This window comes from Hemiscyllium ocellatum, chromosome 24 (assembly GCF_020745735.1).
Source record: "Hemiscyllium ocellatum isolate sHemOce1 chromosome 24, sHemOce1.pat.X.cur, whole genome shotgun sequence".
NCBI lineage: Eukaryota > Metazoa > Chordata > Chondrichthyes > Orectolobiformes > Hemiscylliidae > Hemiscyllium > Hemiscyllium ocellatum.
In genome coordinates this window covers 50749420-50771113 of record NC_083424.1, presented here as the reverse complement: position 1 = coordinate 50771113, position 21694 = coordinate 50749420, and the positions used below count along the sequence as shown (strand labels likewise).

At 37.9% G+C, this 21694-nt stretch overlaps 1 protein-coding gene across 2 annotated transcripts in view; it reads left to right on the top strand.

Moving 5' to 3' along the window:
* The window catches only part of ppm1f (protein phosphatase, Mg2+/Mn2+ dependent, 1F), an 87449-nt gene extending 67726 nt beyond the window's left edge, over positions 1 to 19723 (top strand). For both annotated transcript variants that reach the window (XM_060843781.1, XM_060843782.1), the window contains exons 3-7: positions 944 to 1143; positions 7615 to 7803; positions 8602 to 8745; positions 9076 to 9169; positions 12637 to 19723. In XM_060843781.1, the coding sequence (XP_060699764.1) occupies positions 944 to 1143; positions 7615 to 7803; positions 8602 to 8745; positions 9076 to 9169; positions 12637 to 13058 (1049 nt within the window). In that variant the 3' untranslated portion in view covers positions 13059 to 19723. The remainder of the gene's footprint in view (positions 1 to 943; positions 1144 to 7614; positions 7804 to 8601; positions 8746 to 9075; positions 9170 to 12636) is intronic.
* Positions 19724 to 21694: the final 1971 nt, after the last annotated feature.

Here is a 21694-nt window from a genome sequence, read left to right as displayed (position 1 = left end):
CCCTCTGGTTCAGGTGTAAACCCTCCTGTTTGTGGAGGTCCAACCTACCTCAGAATAAGCCCCAATTTTCCAAGTATCTGAATCCTTCTATCCTGCACCATCCTTGTAGCCACATGTTCAACTGCGCTCTCTCCCTAATCCTTACCTCGCTAGGACATGGCACAGGTAGCAAACCAGAGATAACAATTTCTTGTTCTTGCTCTAAGCTTCCACCCTAACTCCTTGAATTTCTGCCTTACATCCCCATCCCCATCCCTTTTCCTGCTTATTTCATTGGTGCCCATGTAGACCATGACTTGGGGCTGCTCCCCCTCCCCCTTAAGGATCCCAAAAAACATGAAGACTGAGGCAGAGTTATTTAATATTTTTAAAACTAAGGCGGATTTTTGTTAGACAACGGAATCATTGTGGTTGATGGGGTATGGAATTAGGTGCACAAATAGATCAACCTTGATCGCATTGAATGGTGGAGGATGCTTGAAGGGCAGAATGTATATTATGTATATGTAACTATTGTTTGTCATAGCACATGACCATTCATATATTTTTAGTATTTATTGAGACTCTTTCAGTTATGATTGGGAAATTTTGAAGTTCTATACTATTCTTCTGACCTATGCTTTCTTTGCTCAGCTCTTGATCACGGACTAACTTTGTGAGGTCAACAAGATATATAGAAAATAGTTGCTTTCAATCGCTTATTTAAACATTTTTAAACGTTGCTAAAAAGAAACAAGAACTCGAAGCTTTTCATCATATATCATTTTACATTTCAGTCTTGATGAATCTATTAAACTCAGCCTGTAGTATTTTTTCCTCCTTATAAATCCCTTAGAGGAAGTCACTCCACTCTTTAAGTTGTCCTCACTGCTTTTATACCTTTCAGTTAGTTAGCTTGCTTGTTAAACGCTGTCTAATTTAGCAATTATTCCCTCTTTCACAGTACTGGAAGGAGAATCAGTGGCTCGATCATTCTTTAATAAATTGCTTGGAGTCTGCTCAGAATGGATGAAAGAACTGCAGTTATTACAACTACCAAAGCAGTATTTAAAAGTTTCCAGTTATGCTATCCGTAACACACGCAGAAAGATGGAGGACAGACATGTAACATTGCCCGAGTTTAACACACTCTTTGGCATTGAGGTAAGTGGATACTGTTGGCTCTTTGTTGGGAACTGAATATAATTGTTGTCCAAGCTAATTAGTTGAAAATCTCTTGTTTCTGATTGCGGCAAAGGTGCCAAATTTAGTGGCTATGGTTTAGATTTTGTTTTTTGACTGAAGTGTTAGCAGTCACCTTTTAATTGCCCCTTTGAAATAAATAACGATGTGAAGATTTATTGCAGGACAGATTAATGTGGAAATCCTGAAGTTTACAGGCTTTGCCAAGAGTCAGAATTGTTGGAATATACCTAGAAGTCAGGAGCAGGAACAAGCCACTATGCCTTTCAAGCCTGCTCAGCTATTCAATAAGATTATGGCTGATCTGTTTGTAACCTCAAATCCCCATTCCCACATACCCTTTGTAATCTTTCAACTCCTTGCTCAACGTGAGTTTGTCTACCTCTGCCTTTAAAATATTCAATGACACTGTTTACTCCATCTTTTCAGGCACAGCGTTCCAAAGAAAATTTCAAGGGGCTGGGTGGAAAAAGTTCTAATGTCTGTTTTAAATGAGTCGCCCCCATTTTTTTCTTTTTAAACAGTTTCTCCAGTTGTAGATTCTCCCATAAGAGGCAACATTTCTTTCCACATGTATTGTTGAGACCCTTTTGTATGTTTGAACCAAGGTGTCCCTTACTCTTCTAAACTCCAGTAGATATAGATATAAGTCTAGCCTTGCCTCATAAGACAACCTGCATATTTCAGTTATTAGTCGAGTTAAACTTCATCGAACTGCCTCCAACATATTTGTCAGTCGTAAATAATGTGACCAGTAATGTGCACGGTACACAAGATGCGGTCTCACCATGACTGACTGAATCTCAATCTCCATTCTTCTCATGAGAAATTGTAACATTTGCTAAATAGTTGCTGTACATATATACTAACTTATTGCAGTTTGTGACAGAGGGCACCCAGTTTCCTCTGCATCTGAGTTCTGCAATCGCTCAACATTGAGGTAATATGCTTTTCTGTCTGCCAAAATGGACAATTTCACATTTTCCCCTATTATATTCCAGTTGCCACATTTTTTTTTCACACTCACTTAACCTATTGATATTTTTGCAACATCCATGTGTTCTTTTGACAACTTGTTTCCTACCTTTTCATATAAAATAGAATCCAGAGAGTGTGAAAGTAGGCCATTCTGCCATCAAGTTCACACAAACTCCAAAGAGGTTTCCACCCAAAACCAATTCCCCCCCGCCGACCACCACCACCACCCTGCATTTCCCTTGGTTAACCCATCTAGCCTGCACATCTCTAGACATTATAGGCAATTTAGCATGACCTATTCACTTAACCTGCACATCTTTGGACTGCGGGAGGATGCCAGAGCACCCAGAGGAGACCCATGCAGACATGGTGAGAATGTGCAAACTCCACACAGTGTGGAATCTAACTTGGGTCCCTGGTGATGTGGAGGTGCTGGTATTGGACTGGGGTAGATAAAGTTAAAAATCACAACACCAGGTTATAGTCCAACAGGTTTATTTGGAAGTACTAGCTTTAGAGTGCTGCTCCTTCATCAGATAACTAGAAGCAGTGCTCTGAAAGGCAGTACTTCCAAATAAACCTGGTTAGACTATAACCTGGTGTGGAGAGATTTTTAGACCTGAAAGGATTGTTTATGGAGGTGAGAGAAGAGTTGTGGGTGTAGGTGTTGCATCTCTTGCAGTTGCAGGGAAAGTTACTGGATGTGGTGGAGAAGTTGGTGGGGACTGTAAAGTTGACAAGGGAGTCACGGAGTGAAAGGTCCCTGCAGAAAGCAGACAGGTAGGAAGGAAATATCTGGTTGGTGGTAGGGTGTGATTTTATGTGGTGAAAATGTCAGAGGATGATGCATTGCGGTTGGAGGTTGGTGGGATATTATGTGAGGACTTAAGAGGGCACTATCCTTATTATTGTTGAGGGCAGAAGTGCGAGAGACGGAGAAGTTGCGGTTGAGGGCATCCTTAATTACTGAGGAGGAGAAACTATGGTCCCTAAAATAGGAGGAAATCTGGGATGTCTTGGAGTGGAATGCCTTATTCTGGGAGCAGAGATGGAGGAATTGGGAGTATGGGATAGCATTTTTGCAAGAGGTGGGTGAGAGGACATGTAGTTGAAGTGTAGTTGCGGGGAGTTAGTGAGTTTGAAATTAATATCAATGGTGAGACTTTTTCTGGTGATAATGATGGATTTTTTTTTTCTGAGTTCCTCTCTCTTTCCGTTTCCTAATCTATTGCTGCTTTTGGGATGTTATGTGCATCTTCTATAAACAAGACAATTATAACATGCAAATACCATTCATCTGCCATTTCCTTATTTTTCATTAATTTTTTAAACTGTTTTCTTTAATCTTTTACAACTCTTACTACATGTTTTCATATTTCTGACTTTCTTTCTTACTCTTAATTTTCTCCCTCTTAATTTTTTTATCATTCTTTTCTGTTTGTTAAATTTAGTCTGATCATCTGATCCATCCTCTTGTCTTTGCACAATTATGCAATCATCTTTTAGTTTGATACCATTGTTGACAATCCTAGTTAACCAAGGGTCTGTCCTTGGAATTTTTCTTACTTTTTGGAGTGGATCTATTTTACGTTCTGAAATATCCCTTTAAACCCCTTTGACACCATCCAAGACAAAGCACCCCATTTGAATGGCACCACAGTCATAAGCATTCATTTCCTCCACTACCACCTAGTGGCAGCAGTTTTTTCTATCTACAGCGTGCACTGCAGAAATTTACCAGAGATCCTTAGACAGCAAGTTCCAAACCAATGACTACTTCCATCTAGAAGGTCAAGGGCGGCAGATACATGGGAACACTACCACTTGCAAGTTCCCCATCAAGCCACTCATCATCCTGACTTTGAAATATGTCACAGTTTACCACTGTCACTGGATCAAAATCCTGGAATTTACTCCCTAAGTGCATTGCACGTGAACTGTAGTGGTTCAGGAAAGCAGCTCGCTACCACCTTCTTGAGGGCAACCAGAGATGGGCAATAAATGCTGGCCCAGCCAATGACACCCACGTTCCACGAGTAGGTAACAAAAATAACTGCAACTGCATTAGCCTGTCCTTTTGAGTTGATTTGCCAGTTCATTTTAGCCAGCTGTGCTTCATGTCTTCATAACTGCCCTTATTTAATTTTTTTTTTTCAAAATCGTCTCCAACCCATTCTTCTTTCTCTCATACTGAATGCAAAATTGAGTCATATTAAGGTTGCTACCATCTAGAGCCATCTCCCACGAGACCATTAAGATAATCTCTTTGCACAATATTAGGTCTAGTTTAGCCTTCTTTCTAGTTGATGTTCTCCTAGCATAGTTTATTAGAAAGTCAAGACTGCAGATGTTCGAGATCAGAGTCGAGAGTGTGGTGCTGGAAAAGCACAGGTAGCATCCGAGGAGCAGGAGAAAAGACATTTTTTGGGCATAAGCCCTTCATCACCAGTAAATTATGGTGGAAACATTCTATGAACTCCTAATCTAAGCTATCTTTGCCCATGATTACCAGTATGCATTCCTGAAAAGCTGTCTGTTTGCTCTTTTACATACAGTCTCACTCTATTGCACTCCCTCACCCTTGCTCACTCCCAGCCTCTCGCTCCCACCTTTGTCTGCATACATTTTGGGCACACCGTTTTGTGAGGTTTATGATAATAGACTTGTAGATCACTCCCACAAGTGACTTTTTTTGCTTTTATTATTTCTGATTTACCAAAACTGTTTTCTCAACTTAGATTCCTGACTTTGTTTCACCCCTATTTTAATGTGCCAACAACATCATGAGCTAATAGAGTTAACCCTCCATCTTTTTCATTTTTTCCTGTTTTTTTTTAAATGTCCTTCACGATTCAGTTCCTCATCCATGTCTCTGTAATGGCTACCAGATCATCTTGTTCATTTCTTCATGTTCTCAGTTTGGCTGTTTTTCAAATGATGTATATTCAGATACATGATTGATCAATGTAATATACTTTTACTGTCTTTCTGTACATTCTAGTTTTATCAGTTGGTTGATTCTTCAATTTCTAATTTCTATATCTTTCTGTCATGGTCTGTTTAACATTTCCTGTATTAATTCCTTTCACTTTGGCCTTGTGCGCGCGCTCTCTCTCTCGTTCTGGCTCTCGTTCTGGCTCTCTCTCGTTCTCTCTCTCTCTCGTGCTCTCTTTCGCACTCTCTCCCTCTCACCTGCGGTAGGTGCCCTTGCTATACTTGTCTATACCGTCATGACACTCCTCCTTATGTCTCCTCTTGAATGATTTCCTGTACCATGATCCGTTCAATCACCCTGCAGCCCTCACTCATCCAAAACAACTTGAAAGACTTTAAACCTTTGGGGCAATTACGAAGTCTGGGGTTCCTGAAGTGCTTCTTTGTAATTACAATCTCCTGGACCTTAACATTGACCACATCAGATGGTCCAGCCCCAAGATGTCTGACTATCTCCCAGTACAAAACAAAATCCAGGTAACTTCCCCCACTCTAGATCACAAACAGGCCATTTGGCACAACTATCTCATGCTGTTGCACTAATATTTCTTCCCGGCTCCAAACTGCTTATTTACCCGAGAACCAGTCTCTCACTTGCTGGCAAACATAAAGGTGTCTATCATGATTACTGTTCACCAGTCCATAGACCGATCAACTTTTTGTTACCAGCGAAAGCTTCATCAGTACACCCTCTTCATTCTCAACAGTCGACAACCAGACTTCAACTGCTGCTTGTTCAAACAGTTGGTTGCACGATTCCCAGTATGAGTATGAGGTGACTTGCTTTCAAACCTGTAGCAACCATTTTGAAAACCGCTCTTTCTCATTTCAGTCCCCAACATAGAACAAGGAGACACTGTTCTTACAGTAAGTCTAAATATTCATCAAACATTTATTTCCAAGGAATGCTTGCAACAGAATTCATGAAAATGATGTTTTTATAGTCTTACAATTGTATAGTTTCCAGGGATACATAACCTTGTCTAGACTAGAATTATATTGGATAATAGAAAAGTGTTGCCCAGTACTGCTGTCCACAGAAAACAATATTTTTATGTAAAATTTTTGTTTTTCAATGCACAGCCCCTTTAAACATTTCGAGCAACCCTTCAGGCATAGTTGCATTCAACCGGTTGTAATACAATATTTCTATCTCTTTCGTGCTCTCTTTCCAGCCATTTCTCATGAAAACATTGTAATTCTATTGCCAAAATTTATAATGTCAGATACAGAATGTAGACTGAGTATTGACAGTCTATTTGATGAGCTATTTTAAGTGGTATTGCAGCTGGGACTAGTACTGACCACATTTGATAGTCAGCAATGATGACTAGATATTGAAACTGAAAGATGTAATTGAACTGATCAATTTAAGATCCTATGGTGGAGTCCCAGGGGAGCTTGCAGTGTCTCTAACAAATTCATCATTAATTTCTTGTCTGTCATGTAGACTATAATATTGAGTATTGAATGCAAATTTTTTGTTTTGTATAAATACAATTTTTTTAATTCTGGCAATGATACAAGTCTACTTTTGGGCATACATGAGGGAAAAGGAAGTTCAGGGATTTGGAAGGATAGTTCGAAGAGGTAAAATGAGATTAGACTTGTAAATATTTTCTAATCAACCTGTTCAGAGTTGTTCTTGAACCTGGGCTTTCTGGTCCAGAGGGAGGGACAATACTATTACACCGTAAGAGTCATTGAATGCGGTATAAAAGCTAACAAATGTCAGTTGGAATGGTTGGTCTTTTCCTGTGCTGCAACTTCTGTGTAATTTGCTTATTGCTGTTACACCAGAACTTTACTCTTTAATTTTTCCATAAATCTTGTTTAAGTTAGTTGTCTCATGTTCTCCTGTATGCTAAAACCTTCATAACAGTTAAAACAAAATTGTATGTACTGAAAACAAACTTCAAATGAAGCTGGAATCTGAACTATTTCAATCAGAAGTTGCAGTTCCATTTAATTGTCTTGTTTCAATTTATCAGTTTTATTTTGAAATCTAGAAGACAGCTTAATAAATGGTGTTCTATTTAATCTCTACAAATGAGTCAGTGCAATATATATCTATTGCAGTTGTAACTTTGTGAAAATACTTTGATTGAGCAGTGCAGGTTTCAGCAGAATTGTAGATTGTAATTCAGCATTTAACTGCTTTCTTCCTATTGCATCTTGGATCTGTTAGCATGCCAAATTATTTAAGTAACTATAAGTTTATTGCATTTTCTTTGAGATGTAGCAAGTAGTTATCCATGTGTTTTTCTAAGCCTGGCAAGAAATAAACTGGTTTAGCAATCCAGAAGTGTGTGTCCTGTTAATTATGGCATCTGTACTCTGCTATTGTATCTCATATGTTAAAGATGCAAATTGGTCAAGCCATGAAGTATGAATCATTCTCAATCACTTTGCTTTCGACTGCAATGAGTAAGGCCAAGGTTTCTCTGTTTTCTATCTGAGGATGAGAAAGAGAGGGCTTATTTTGCTGTGTTTGATGGCCATGGTGGAGTGGATGCTGCTGTCTATGCTGCAACACATCTTCATGTCAACTTTGCACATCAGAAAATGTTTCTGACACAACCAGAAGAGGCGTTAAGGCAAGCCTTCAAACAGACTGATGAGATGTTTCTTCAAAGAGCCAAGAGAAAGGTGAGTGTAATGAACCTAAGCAGCATTTAGAAATGCCAGTGACAACTTGGTCAACACCAATAAATTACCTTATTGGAGAGGACTCTTCCATCATGCAGTTTATGTCCACAGAAAGGTAATAAATCATTTGCCTGTCCATTTAGATTACAGCTAATAATCTAGTGTGGTAAAGCTAAAGGACTGTCCAGCAAATCAGCCTTACTTTATCATTTATTTTCTTTATTAATGTGAAGTATTTTTAGGTGGTACTAAAATTTTGATTGTGATCGAACTGAAGACGGCACCCAATAGTAGACACATGCTACCAGATTTTGTTGGAACCAGGAAGTGGGATGTAGCTCTAAGAACTGAGGAAGCTGGCATATTGTTAACATCACTAGACTAATAAACCAGAGTCCCAAACAGATGGTCTGGGAGCATGAGTTCAAATCCCACCAATAGCAGATGAAATTTGAATTCATTAAAAGTCTGAAATTAAAAGTTAGACTAATGATCACTACGTACATGTTGATTGTTGTTTTTTTAAAAAGGCCATCTGTTTCACTAATCTCCTTGAAGAAGAGACCTTACCTAACCTAAGTGTGACTCCAAACCCATGATTGTCTCTCTGAAATGCCACTTGAAAAGCCCTGTCAAGCCACTTGGTACAATGGCAATAAAGGATGGACTACAAATGCTGATCATGCAGTGATGTCAACATCATATGAACGAATGGAGAAAGATCGAGAGAGGAGTGGCTAAACTTGTGACTATGGCACAGAATAGATGCTTCTTACTGAGTTGTTCTCTGTATTGCAGAAGTTACGGAGTGGTACCACTGGAGTAGCAGCCTTTATTGTTGGTGACACGCTGCATGTGGCCTGGCTTGGAGACTCTCAGGTAATGATGATACAGCAGGGCCTGGTTGTGACCCTTATGGACCCACACAAACCTGAAAAAGAGGTGAGTGAGTCATCAAGGGAAGGTATTTTAGAAAGAAAGGAGTTCAGCTAAATTATGATTTCACATTAATTGACAGTGCCTTTAATGTAATGTGTTTGGACTTAAAAGTCTCAGGTTTTAGTTTAGTAGGATAGATTGATTTACAAAATGGTTGCAGATATATGGTGCTTTATCCTACCAGTGTCACCAGCTAATCTATAGTTTAATAAAAGCAGAGATACTGGAACCAGATTACTCTGTTCTGTGTCTGTTTCCTTCTAAATTATACATTTATTCACTTTTGTTTTGGGAAAATTGTTGGTTATCCCTGCCTGAATAATTCTGTTTTAGAGTGAGAAACAGAGGATTGAAGATCTTGGTGGATGTGTGGTATTTCTGGGATGCTGGCGTGTAAATGGAACTCTTGCAGTTTCAAGAGCAATTGGTGAGTATATGCCTGAGCTCTCAACGGGAGACCTGCTGAATTTCATACTCAGTCACCTCAGAGTATCAAAGTAACAAATAGATGTAGTAGTTGGAGAACCCAACACTGATTATATTCTAGTCCCTTGTTTTCACTTTTTATATTTAAATCTTACACAATCATCAAGCTCAGACAAATTCCAGTATTCAAAACAAAAAAACTTCCATTAATCATCTTTTTAGATGATATCTTTACATGATGAACCTTTTTCATTTATGCTGTAATTAATTCTTTAATATTGGGCATATGGTAAGTGCAACTATTTTCCAAATAAAAATAAAATACTGCCGATGCTGGAAATCTAAAGAGGAGATGAAAGAGAAAACACCTGAGAAGCTCCGGTCTGGCAGCACCTGCAGACAAAGAAACAGTTAATGTTTTGAGTTAAATTACTTTTTCAGAACATTTGAACATTACTGTTAACTGCCAGAAGATTGTTAAAGTGAAGTTAAAAGTTTGTTGTTTCAAATTATTTCATTTTGCTCAAATTCTAAAACTAATTTGTAAGCAGGTCAAAGTGGCTTGTTATGCATATGTTCAAATTTTGAATCTTGCTCAAGCTTCTCTGGGGAAGATGTATTTCATTCTCAACTGGAAGGGACTGGATTTCCAGGTTTTCCAATTGTGCCTTATGTAAAACTAGCAACTTGTATTTATGTAGCACCTTGAACACCTTATGTTAGATATCCAATGTTGTTTTGTTGGAGCAGCAAGAAAACATGCTTTTTGATATCAAAGAACAAAAGCAGGTGTATGTCAGTGGTTTTAAAGAGTACAGATGGTGAATGTTAGGCTGAGAATGGCTAACCTTTAGAATTTGGCCAGCTGAAAGCAAGGCAGCCAATTTTGGAATTATTTACAATTGGGAATATATTAAAGCTAAAATTGAAAGAGTACAGAAATTTCAGGTTTATAGGAGTTAAGATTTTAAAATTGGATGAGAATTGTAAAATTGAAGCATTGGGACTGGACATCATTGTAGCTCAGTGAGGACAGAGGTGATTGGTGAGTAAAACTGTTTGCAAATTAGAAGACAGGAACAGGTAGAGCTTCATGTTGTGAAAGGTGGAAAAATAATGGGGCAGTGAGGAGAGTGCTGAAATAGTTGAGGCCAGAGGTAACAAAGGCTTGAGTAAGAGTTTCATCAGTAGAAACTGAGACAGAAGAAGAGATGGGTCACGTTAGAGGTTCTTGGTGATGGAGGGTAGTGTATCACAAGCACACTATCTGGTCTAGCCTTTGACCGTGATAAGGGAGAGAGGTAGATTTGATGGGAAAACTATTTCTGATGGAGACCAAAGATAATAGTTTCAGTCTTCCTAAGAGTAAGGTGCAACAAATATCTGATCACAGGTAATGGCTATCTGACCAGCAACAGAACAAATTGGAGGCAATAGAGCTGGAGTGGTGAAGTACCTCTGACAAAAAGCCCTTTATAAGTTGAAATATCTGAGCAATTTGCAAGAATATTTTATATTAGAACAGAAAAACTTAGTGTAACACAAAGGAGTCCTGAAGAAGTCATAGCGTTAATTCTGTTTTTCTCTTCACAGATGTTGCCAGACCTGAGTTACTACAGCATTTTCTCTTTTATTATACAGTACTTCTGAGTTTGAGATTCCAATGCATTTCCTCCAGCTGGTTCTACTGTAACTGATCTAGAGTATTTGCTTAAACCAAATCAATAAAATGTTTTGATTTCAACACTAACATTGTTTTGAAATCATTGGAAAGAATTAAATAATGAGAATTTGATGTATTATCTAGCTATTAGCACTGTTTTTGTGAATTTGTAAATTCAGTACAAACTAAATGCAACCAGAATCTTACCCATCTCAATAAGAACACTTGGATCAAGTATAATGAATAATGGGATGATAAAGCTCCCTCTTATAAATACTCAAAAAAATCATGAAACTTTACAATTACTACATCTGAATTCATTACATTCCCTAATTGAAGCATTTTGTATGAGTTGGTTTTGAGTATTTTTGCATATTTTTTCGATCAATTTTTTTTCTGGCTACCAGGATGCTCAAGTTTTCCATTAGAATTTTGGTAACTATTAACACCATAGGTACAGGAGCAGAATTCTGGAATTCCACCCAGCAAATCTGTACTCCCATTCAGTAGTGGCTGATACATTTTTCCATCTCATTTTCCTGCATTCTGCCTGAAACTTCTGATTAGAAAGAGGATCAAAAACCTATCTTAAATACATTCAATGAGTCTGCCTCCACACCTTTTTATGGCAATGAGTCTGGCAGATTAACCACACTGTCTGAAGAAATTCCTCCTCATCTAGCTTCAAAAGGGTCATCTCTTCACTCTGAGATGCTAGTTTCTCCTTTTATAGTGAAAACATCTCCACATTCACTCTATTAACGCCTCTCAACATTCTGTAAATTTCAATGTGATTTGCCCCTCATCCTTCTAACCTCCATTGAGTGCAGACTCAGACTTCAACTTCTCCTCAAATGACAAGCTCTTAATCCCCAGGCTCCCCAACTTTCTCTGGACTCCCTCCAAGACAAGTACATTGTTATTTAGGTACAGGATCCAAAACTACTCTAGATATTCCAAATGCGTGTGATCAGAGTATATCCCTGCTCTTGTATTCTAGCCCTCTCAAAATGAGTATGAAATTGCATTTGGCTTCCTAACTGCTAAGCGAATCTGCATGTTAACCTTAAGAGAATCCTGAACTAGGACTCCTAAGCCACTTTGTACCAAAGTGCGTAACCTCACATTTCCTCATATTGTACACTACTTGCCACTTCCTTGCCTCGTTTTCTAGTCTGTTCAGGTCCTTCTGTAGCCTTCCCACTTTCTTAGCACCATCTGTCCTTCCACCTTTATATCATCTGCAGAATAGCAACAATGCCCTCATTCCTTTGTCCAGATTGTTAATCTATAACTACCCCAACATCATGCACTTTTATCTTATTCAGCAACCTCCTGTGTGGCACTTGACAAAGACGTTCTGCAACTTACAGTAGATCATATCCAATGATTTCTCCAATGTCTAATTTGCTCATTACCACCTCAAAGAATTCTAACCAGATTTTCAGGCCTGACCTCACCTTGACAAAGCTGTGCTGGCTCAGCTGTATTTTAACATGCTCTTGCAAGTACTCTGAATCTCATCCTTAATCGTGATCTCTCAAATCTTACCAATAACTGAGGTGGTATAATTTCCCATCTTCTGCATCCCTTCTTTCTTAATTAGAGGTGTTACATGAGACATTTTCTAGTCCTCTGGGGCCCTCCCAGATTCCAGTGATTCCTGAAAGATAATTAACTACACTCTTAAGATGATAATCCTTGTGAGTTGAGCAAATGGTGTATCCTGACATTCTGCTCTCATAAGTTCGAATATATTGGTTTTCTCTGCCTGTTATCAAGATGATTTTTATTCATTCCTTTAGGAGACATTGACCAAAAACCATATGTTTCGGGTGATGCAGATAGTGCCTCGTTCAAGCTAAATGGCACAGAGGACTACATTGTTTTAGCCTGTGATGGCTTCTTTGATGGAGTTGAACCTTCTAGAGTTGTGGACCTTGTGCAAGAACACTTGCAAGAGAATGGAGGTGATGGCAGTACAGTTGCAGAGACGCTTGTGGCAGCTGCTAAAGAAGGTGGCTCTAGTGACAATATCACTGTGGTGCTGGTCTTCTTAAAAGATCCACAGGACATTCTGAAAGATAGCAACTTACACATGGGAATTGAGAGCACTTATCAGAACAGTGGGTGCCCTCAAGCCAACGTCAACTCTGAAAACTCACCACCACAGTTGACCACCTCAACTGTAAATAAAGACAACCAGGCAGAGGGTCAGACAGGCTGACTCCTGCTGACTGGAGTTCAGCTTAGTGTTACATTCAGGGTTTAATGCTTTAATGAGTGGTGCCAAAGAATTGGGAAAGGGGGTGTTTTGGTCTTGAAATGCCAACTTGCAAAAAAGTGATGATATTGCTTTTGGCAAACTTGTAACTGCATCTGCCATAACTCTGTTTACTTGTGTAAGCTTTAATGAGAAGAGTGGCAACAATCAGTAAACAAGGGTGCAAGAAACTTAAATTGGAAAAGAAGAAAAGGGTGCTATTATTAATGTCTTTTATGATTAAGCGCTTATCCTTAAATCCCAAGTTTAATGGGTTGACTTCCAAAATTAAGTAGAATCATTAAATTGGTAGTACATTGCTACATGTTTTTTTTGTCTTGTTTTGGTGAAGAATTCCCTAACCCTGGAGCTTAGCTTTGTGGAGTTGGCAATAGGAAACTACAAGGTGGTTCAAATTTTGGTGAATGACTCTTGCTGACACCATGTTGACTAGGTTCCCTGTGGTGAAATTGTAAGCATAACGTTTGTTAGCTTTTCCAAACTGTTTTCGGTATGTTAAGATTTCAAGCACCCTTGTATGTACTGATTTATCTCCAGCAGAAAATGCAGGCTGAATATTTAGTGCCTTATTCTGTTCCTTAAGAGCAGTACAGATTATGTAATGATTTGTACTGTGCTGTCAACATAGTGCAGGCTAACTATTTAGTGCCTTATATCTCCACGCAGCTACAACTTTATTCCTTTCTCTTGTTGGAGAAGAAAACTAAGTATCAAGTAACCACAAAATCCAACTTAAGTCTTCAATTTGGTATTGGGTTTGGATTTGCATTGCATTGCTTCTGTTGGAGTTTTGATGTATGAATGTTTTGCAGGTTTTTAAGTAACTGAATATTTTACCTGGTGTAGACACATTAGGCTTTTATAAGTACTTTAGTAAGTGGTGAACTAAACAACAGTAAATTGCATCTTTGTGTATTCTAGGATATGTAAAATTCAACTTCCATCTTTCCTGAATGTTTCAAATGTATTATTTTTATGAAATCATGACAGCTAATATGCAAATCAGTCAACTTCTTTCTCAAAGTAAGTTTTCTTTTAAAACATCTGAGTCATAATACTCGAAGCTATTGAGGATCTTTTATTTTTTATTAATTCATGGGATGACAGGACCACCATTTATGGGCCCAATTTCCAATACCTCTCCAGCGAATCTTTTTGCTAACATGTGAGCCTTCTAATGTGACAACTTGTCAAGGCGTTTTGACCAGCTGAGGCCAAGTAAGTTATCACGTAAAGCATGCTTTTCCAGTTAGGATCGTTTAGTAGAAGTCAGAAAGAGCAGGATTGTATTTCCGTTGAGGACAATCTACAGTTCTTCCAGTTAAGATGAACTGATTCAGCATAGATCAGGAATGATACTACTTGAAATTTTGCAACTGTATGATTTCATAGTGTTTTCATATGATTTCACGAACTCTGTTTTTGCCCATCAATCAATTAGGGCACCTTTTTTTCATTTCATGCAGGCTATTTTCTGCATTTTAAAATCAACTCAAGTTGGCTTTAATTAATGGCAATGTTTTGCAGAATCCAAAATATGTTGTTGCCTTAGAAAGTATAGCTGTGTGTGAGGAAGCAGAATCACCTATCTTGAAGAAATGAGAGGCTTCCCTTGTGCCACAGAAGCTGACAACATAGGAACAAAAATCTAGGTCCCAATTATCGAACTTGTTGACTGCAAATCCTCTAGTTCTATCAGGTTATCTTGCCTGAGTCTGTATTTGCTGAAATGTCATGGCGTAATTCAGAAATTAACTGTCACTGGCTTTTCTTGACCCTTTTTCCTTTTAATGACACAAATTATTTTCTGTCTTAACAACCTTGGAAGGAAACTGCTAGAGTATATTAAAGCACTACAGCACATTACCTTAAAGACTTGAGTGACAAATGACCATTTGGCACATTGAAGCTTGTTTTGTCCATACTGTGACTCACTCAGCCTAACACTGTACTGCTTTTAGAGTGCCCTTAATGTCTTTTTCCTTACTTGGTGCAGCATTCCAAATATTTCAACCTTTCAATATTGAAATGTTTTCAAGCTCTTTTCAAGTCACTTGTCACTGATTTATGCTCTGATCCTACTGGTTATTTTCATCTCATTCCATGTTATCCGTACTCTTCAATGCTTGATATCATGTTGCTCGAGATTCCCTAATGTTAATCCTATTTTTTTATACCATAGGGTTTAAACTTCACTAAACTTTCCTCATAATCTATCTCCTTCAACAAAAATATTTCTATTGTTCTTCTTTGGACCCAGTCTATAACATATGAAAAAAAGTTGACTAAAATGAATGCTGTACTTAAAAGGAAGTCTGCCTTTGAGTCTGACAGTTATAAAGCCTTAGTATTAACTCCATAGTTCAATGGTTCATTTTTGTCATCAAGTATGTTAATATTTTTCCTCCATGTTTTTCACATTGCCTTTACGTTGAAAAGTATTTTGTCAGCTCAGTCCCTTTCTATGTTTCCATGTGCTGGTTTTTGAAATTTCATTTAACTTCTTTCTTTGTTGCTTTGATATTTGTTACACAATTGCTCTGAATTATCTTGCCCACCTATTTTGTAAATAATTTGTACTTTAAATTTGAATGAGTGGGAAATGCTTTGTGCATCTGAATTATTTGTACAGAAGCAGGCAATCAGGCATCAATTGATGCACTCCTGCACTCAATGTCTGTCTCTAGCATGGTTCCGTTTTATATACAGATTCTAGACCAGATGTATTGTAGTTGTGCTTTAGGATTCCTTTACACTGTTTCAATGATATGACATTGAACAGTTAGTAGAAAATCAAGGGAAAGTGAAAAAGTTGAAATCAGATGGTATGATCTTCCGCTAAAAGAACACTGTTACACAGCTCTGGAGTATTTGATTCCATTTCACAGGACATTGTTAAGTGTTTGCAACATTGTCTAAACATATGTTAGTATGAATGTGGGGAACTGAGGGGATATTACTTGGATTGGAAAAAAACCATATCCATGATTAATATGTTACACCTGTTACTGGTCTGGCAAATTACTGATGACTCGGTCTCTGGCAGATGATAATCATACTTAAGAATTAAGTCAGTTGTTGACTTTTACACATTTTTAATGATTATTGAGTGTTCTGAATTTATAAGGGATCCTTAACCTCTAACAATGTTTTTGCACTGTTAATTGAAAGTATTGGGCTGTTGATATTCTCAGCCTGTATATACTCACCTATTTTACTTGCATTTATAATTGCATTTTTGATGTTTTGATATAAAAACAAGACTTTATAACCTGATTTTATTTATTCACATTGCATGAAATTAGCTTTTTTTTAAGCAAGCCTCAAAGTAGGGAGATGGTGCCTGGTCTGGTTTTGTGCTTGTTGAAGTGTTGTGCAGTTATTGTAGGAATCCTGTAATGGAATGTCCTTGAGTAACACAATGAACGTTGCGCTCTCACAACAGCAAAACAGTCTGTCCATATGTTAGCATCATCCATATTAAAGGTTTTGAAAGGTTTGAAGTGTAACAGAAGCCATCCTCTTTCTTAAATTGTCGTGTGATTTAGTGGGCAAGATGCAGCTGTTTAATTTCTAATTCAGTTCCTGTATTGTTTTGTTTTTATTGGATTTACTATATTTCCCCAAAGTGCCTTTGGTTGCTGTAAAGTCCTATTGGGTATAAAATCTAAATATTTATTTTGTAATCTCCGTTTTAATATCAGTTGTCTATGAAAATACATTCAATGTGAAATATTGGGAGAAAGAGCTGTCTTGAACATGGAATGTATTTATCCTGTTCTGCATGGATGACACTTTTGGCTGTGGGTGTTTCCACAAACTTGAAACACATGGCTGCTGTAAAGGCAAAGTGACCATTCTGTTCCTTTAACCAAAGTAAGATTTGTAGCTGCATCTGCTTAGGTGTGTGTTGGTAATTTGTTTTGTGCAAATGTTCAACAATAGGATTATGGGATGCAGAAATGAAAGTAGTCATTGGGTTTAGATTTGTTCATTTAAAATTTTTAAAAATGCTGAAACATATTTAGTGGATTTGGCTAGAAAAGTCACTGACCCAAAATGGTAACTTTGGAGAAAGAAATAAAGATTCAAAGTTTTTCCAAGTTTCTCATTTTCAACTTGAATTTCCAGTATCTGCATTTTTGATACTGTTTTATTGGTTCTTTGGATGGGGTGAAACTGGCAAGGTGGCATTTATTATCTAGCTCTAATTACCCTGAAAAGCTTGAACCGTTCCCATCCTTGTTGCCACTACAGTCTTTAAAGATAGGATATTGATTTCAGTAGCAGGGGTGCTCATTAAATAAACTGTTCTGACCTGCATTATGTTGAGCTTCTTGAATATTGCTTGTGCTACACTTATCCAGGCAGTTCTGCACGAGCTTTGAAAATCCACATTTATATCTCTTGTATCGACTGACTTAATACCACATAGATTTTCAATTCCAGAAAAGGTTTTTCATATTTGACATGTATCACTGAGAAAGTTTCACAGTTTATATTAAAACAACTCTATACATTATCAAAATGTTTCCATTTAGAGTTTAAAATGTACACTTGTTAGCACTTAAGTACACACCAGTGTTTGCATTAAATTCTGCACATATCATATGTGACATACCAAAGGATATAATTCATGCACTACTGCAGCACTGTCTCAATTGTGATCTTTTTAAGGGACCCCTATTCAACAATTTTTATTGGATTAAAGGCATTACACAAATTCAAGATGTCTGACAGGAACAATGTAAAACATAGCATGACAGAAAATCTCAGATGTTGGGTCAAGTGACCAAAATTTGGCCTTAAAGGACGAAAGGTTTAAAATGAGTATTCCAGAGAGCTCACCAGTCATTATTGTGCATTCTATCTCTGTAACCTTAAATCAGGATAGCAAGTGAGTTTGGCTAGATGAAATCTTTGCATGTAGTAATGACAGCAATCAATAAACAATGCTATTGCATTTCTAGTAACATTTGGGACAGTTACACTGACTATATACTAACTTGTGGACATGGGTAGACAATCTGAGCACATCCAACTTCCTATTAACTAGATACATTTTTAAATCTAATGCTTTCCCATCCAACTATGTCTAATTTACACAAGAAATTTAGCAATTTCTGATCGCTGATTCAAATTAATACCCAAAACACTTTGAGTATGTCCAAATTCGCATTTTTAAAAAAAATTTCCTCTGAATGATAAAGAATTCAGCACTTAGCAGCTATCAGCACACCCGCAACTGGGTTGAGTGACAGTGCACTGTAATGTTATAAAGAATCAAAATGCCACTATCTTGCACTGTGTTATGAGGTGGTTTCACTTTTTTTTGGGCACTGTATATATAAATTGGTCAGTAATTTTAAAGATTGGCTATAAAATGGAATTGACTTGAACACCAATGAGAAATGGTCTATGTTCTCATCCTGTTAATATTATAATTGGCAGTGACTAAATACAATCTAGTTCATAAACTATATTTCATCATGTGGTAGAAAGAGCTGAGGAGGACTGGAAAAATGAAGTAATATCTTTAGGCTAACTTGTGGTGCCAAAGGTAGATTGATAACTGAGGTTTATTCCTGCCATATTTTGTTCCTTGTAGCAAATGTTAACATTCACTAACCAAGGAGAAGATGTAGTCCAGTCATTGGGCTAATAATATAGTAGGCTCTGGGAATATTGGTTCAAATCCCACCATGAGAGCTGGTAAAATTTCAATTCCGTTAACAAATCTGGAACTGAAAGCTAGTCTCAGTGATGACTATGAAACTCATCATAAAATCTAGTTGACAAATACCTTTTAGGGAAAGAAATCTGCCATCCTAAGTCTGGCCGACGCATGATTTCAGATCCATAGCAATGCACTCGATTCTTCACTCTGCTCTGAAACGTATTTAGCAAGCCACTCGGTTCAAGGACAATTAAGGGTGACCAACAAATTCTGTCCTTGCCAATGACACCCACATGCCATAAATTGAGACACAAACTAATTTGTAGGACATACTCAGAAATAACGACCTGTACGTTTATTTGAACCTTATGAGGTACTTTGTTTGGCTGGTACTGCAAATGATTTGCCCTATTTAGTTACCTGTTCCTGCTAATGTCTCTCTTCCCACCACAACTTTATCACCTGGTTGTGCTGCTGCAAACCCATTTGAAAACTATTTTTATTGCATTGAATAGTAGCTGTTATGGCTAATATCCCCTTTTTTTTCTTAGAGCAGCAAATTCATTGAAATGCATGGGCTACTGTATTTTTCAGGTAGCTCTGCCAAACATCTCTGCAAAAACTTGGAGATTGACTTGCATGTGGCCTTGTGTGGGAATTTTCATGTGAGAGTGAGCGCCAGAATTCTTAATGAGCTGTTTATCTTCACACAACATTGCACAAAACCAACAGGAAGTAATGTGTTTATTTCTATAAAATATTTATTTATCTGCAATCCTTGGAATCCTTTATCACTGCTGTGAAAGAAGGATGACTTACTAAGCTGAATTTGAAACCTGAATTGTGTTTGCCTTATTGTGGATGGATATTAACTATCCTGAAATGTTTATCTATCAATACAGTATTATCTCATAATAAAGATATATGCAACTTTCTTGTATTATGGTCCACTTTATTTAACTGTACATTAGTGATACATTCTGTGCAATAAACTATTATTCGAACCTGGGGCTCTCAGTGTCTATGTTGTCCGATTGGAACAATATTCCTAAGCCAGTGAATGTGAAAAAGTACTAAGCAGACTTTGAATCTTTTTGCTGCAGGAGTACACTGGAGGGCATCCCAGACATGGCTTAAAGACAAAAGTTATTCATAGGAACAAGACTAGGCCATTTGGCCACGAAAGAACCTAGGAATCTTGGTTGATCTGTGGGCTAATTCCATATACCTGCCCTTGGCCCTTGTCTCTTTTGCTTTTGTTTAGCAAAGGTGTTACCTATCTCTGACTTAAAAGTAGCAACTGATCTAACATCTACTGCCTTCTGTGGAAGAAGGTTCCAAACAGCAATCACACTGTGTATGTAGAAGCTCTTCCTGGCCCTAATTTTTAAACAATGCCCCTTAGTTGTAAAACCCCCGGCTGGTGGAAATGGTTTATCATTATTGGCCCTGTCTGTGCCTGCAACTGTCTTGAATCATAGAATCTCTACAGTGTGGAAGCAGGCCGTTTGACCCATTGAGTCTACATGGACTCTCTGAAGAGCATCCCATCCAAAACCACACCCTGACACCCTGCATTTCTCATAGCTAACTCGACTAGCCAGCACATCCCTGAACACTATGGGCAATTTAGAATGGCCACTCCACTTAACCATCTTTGGACTGTGGGAAGAAACTGGAGCACCTGAAGGAAACCCACACTGATATGGGGAGAATATGCAAACTCCACATGGTTGTTTTGAGGCTGGAATCGAACCCAGGTCCCTGGCAGTGAGGCAGCAGTGGTAACCACTGAGCCACTGTGCCGCCCAAGTCCTCAATCAGATCACCCTTTAACCGTGTGCCATGGTCGCTAAATAGTTAGCACTGCTGCCTCAGTGTCAGGGACCCAGGTTCTATTCCAGCCACTGGTATCTGTGTGGGTTCCCACCAAGTGCTTCGGTTTCCTCCCATAGTCCAAAGATGTGCAGGTTAACTAACTCTCCTAATTAACTGAAATTCTTTGAGGTGTTCAGTTACCCTTTCCTTGATTATAAACTCCAACAATTTTTTGCCCCCTGTATGTTAGGCTAACTGCTGTGTAATTCCCTGGTTTTCCTCTTTTTTTGCCTTTCTTGCAAAGCAGAATCAAACATGCAATTTTCCAATCCAAAGGGATGACTTCGGTATCCATAGAGTTCTCAAAGATTATTGTTAGGGCATCTACAATATGCTCCCCAACCTCCTTTAGTGCCTTTGGACGGAAACCATCTGGTCCAGATGATTGGTGACTCTAATTCCATTAATTTACTCTTTATTGATGTTTAAGTGTTAAATTTTAATCAGTCCCTGTCCCTGATCCACGATTAATTTCTTCTGGACTTGAAACAAGCTATCATCTTCTATTGTAAATACTGAGGCAAAGTAATTATTCAACATATCTGCCATTTCCCTAGAGTCATTGGCAGTATTCCCAGTTTCAGTCTTTAGTGGGCCACTGTTGCTCCTGACCACCTGCTTTTCCTTTATGTAACTATAAGATTTCATCTTATTGATTTTGCCCTTTGCTAGTCTTTGTAACTTTTCCATTCTTGTAAGCTCTTTTACTTTATTTCTGCCCCTTTATCACTTCTGTTGTCCATTGTTGGGTTTTTTTTCTGTCTGTGAAGTAGAGCTATTCCCCATCATGGTATAAACTGGTTTTGTATTGTTGATTTTTTTTTAATTGCAAAAATATACTAAATGAAATAAGTTTTCTATATAAGTACATACAAAGGGTTCTCAATCTGTTCCATACCATCTTTGCAGAGAGAGGAAGGAAATGTTAGTGACACATTGGAGTTTCACATCCCACAAAGTTTGACTTTTATTCCAAAGATATACTTAATTTCCCAACAGAGTGCATTTACGAAACAAAAATTTT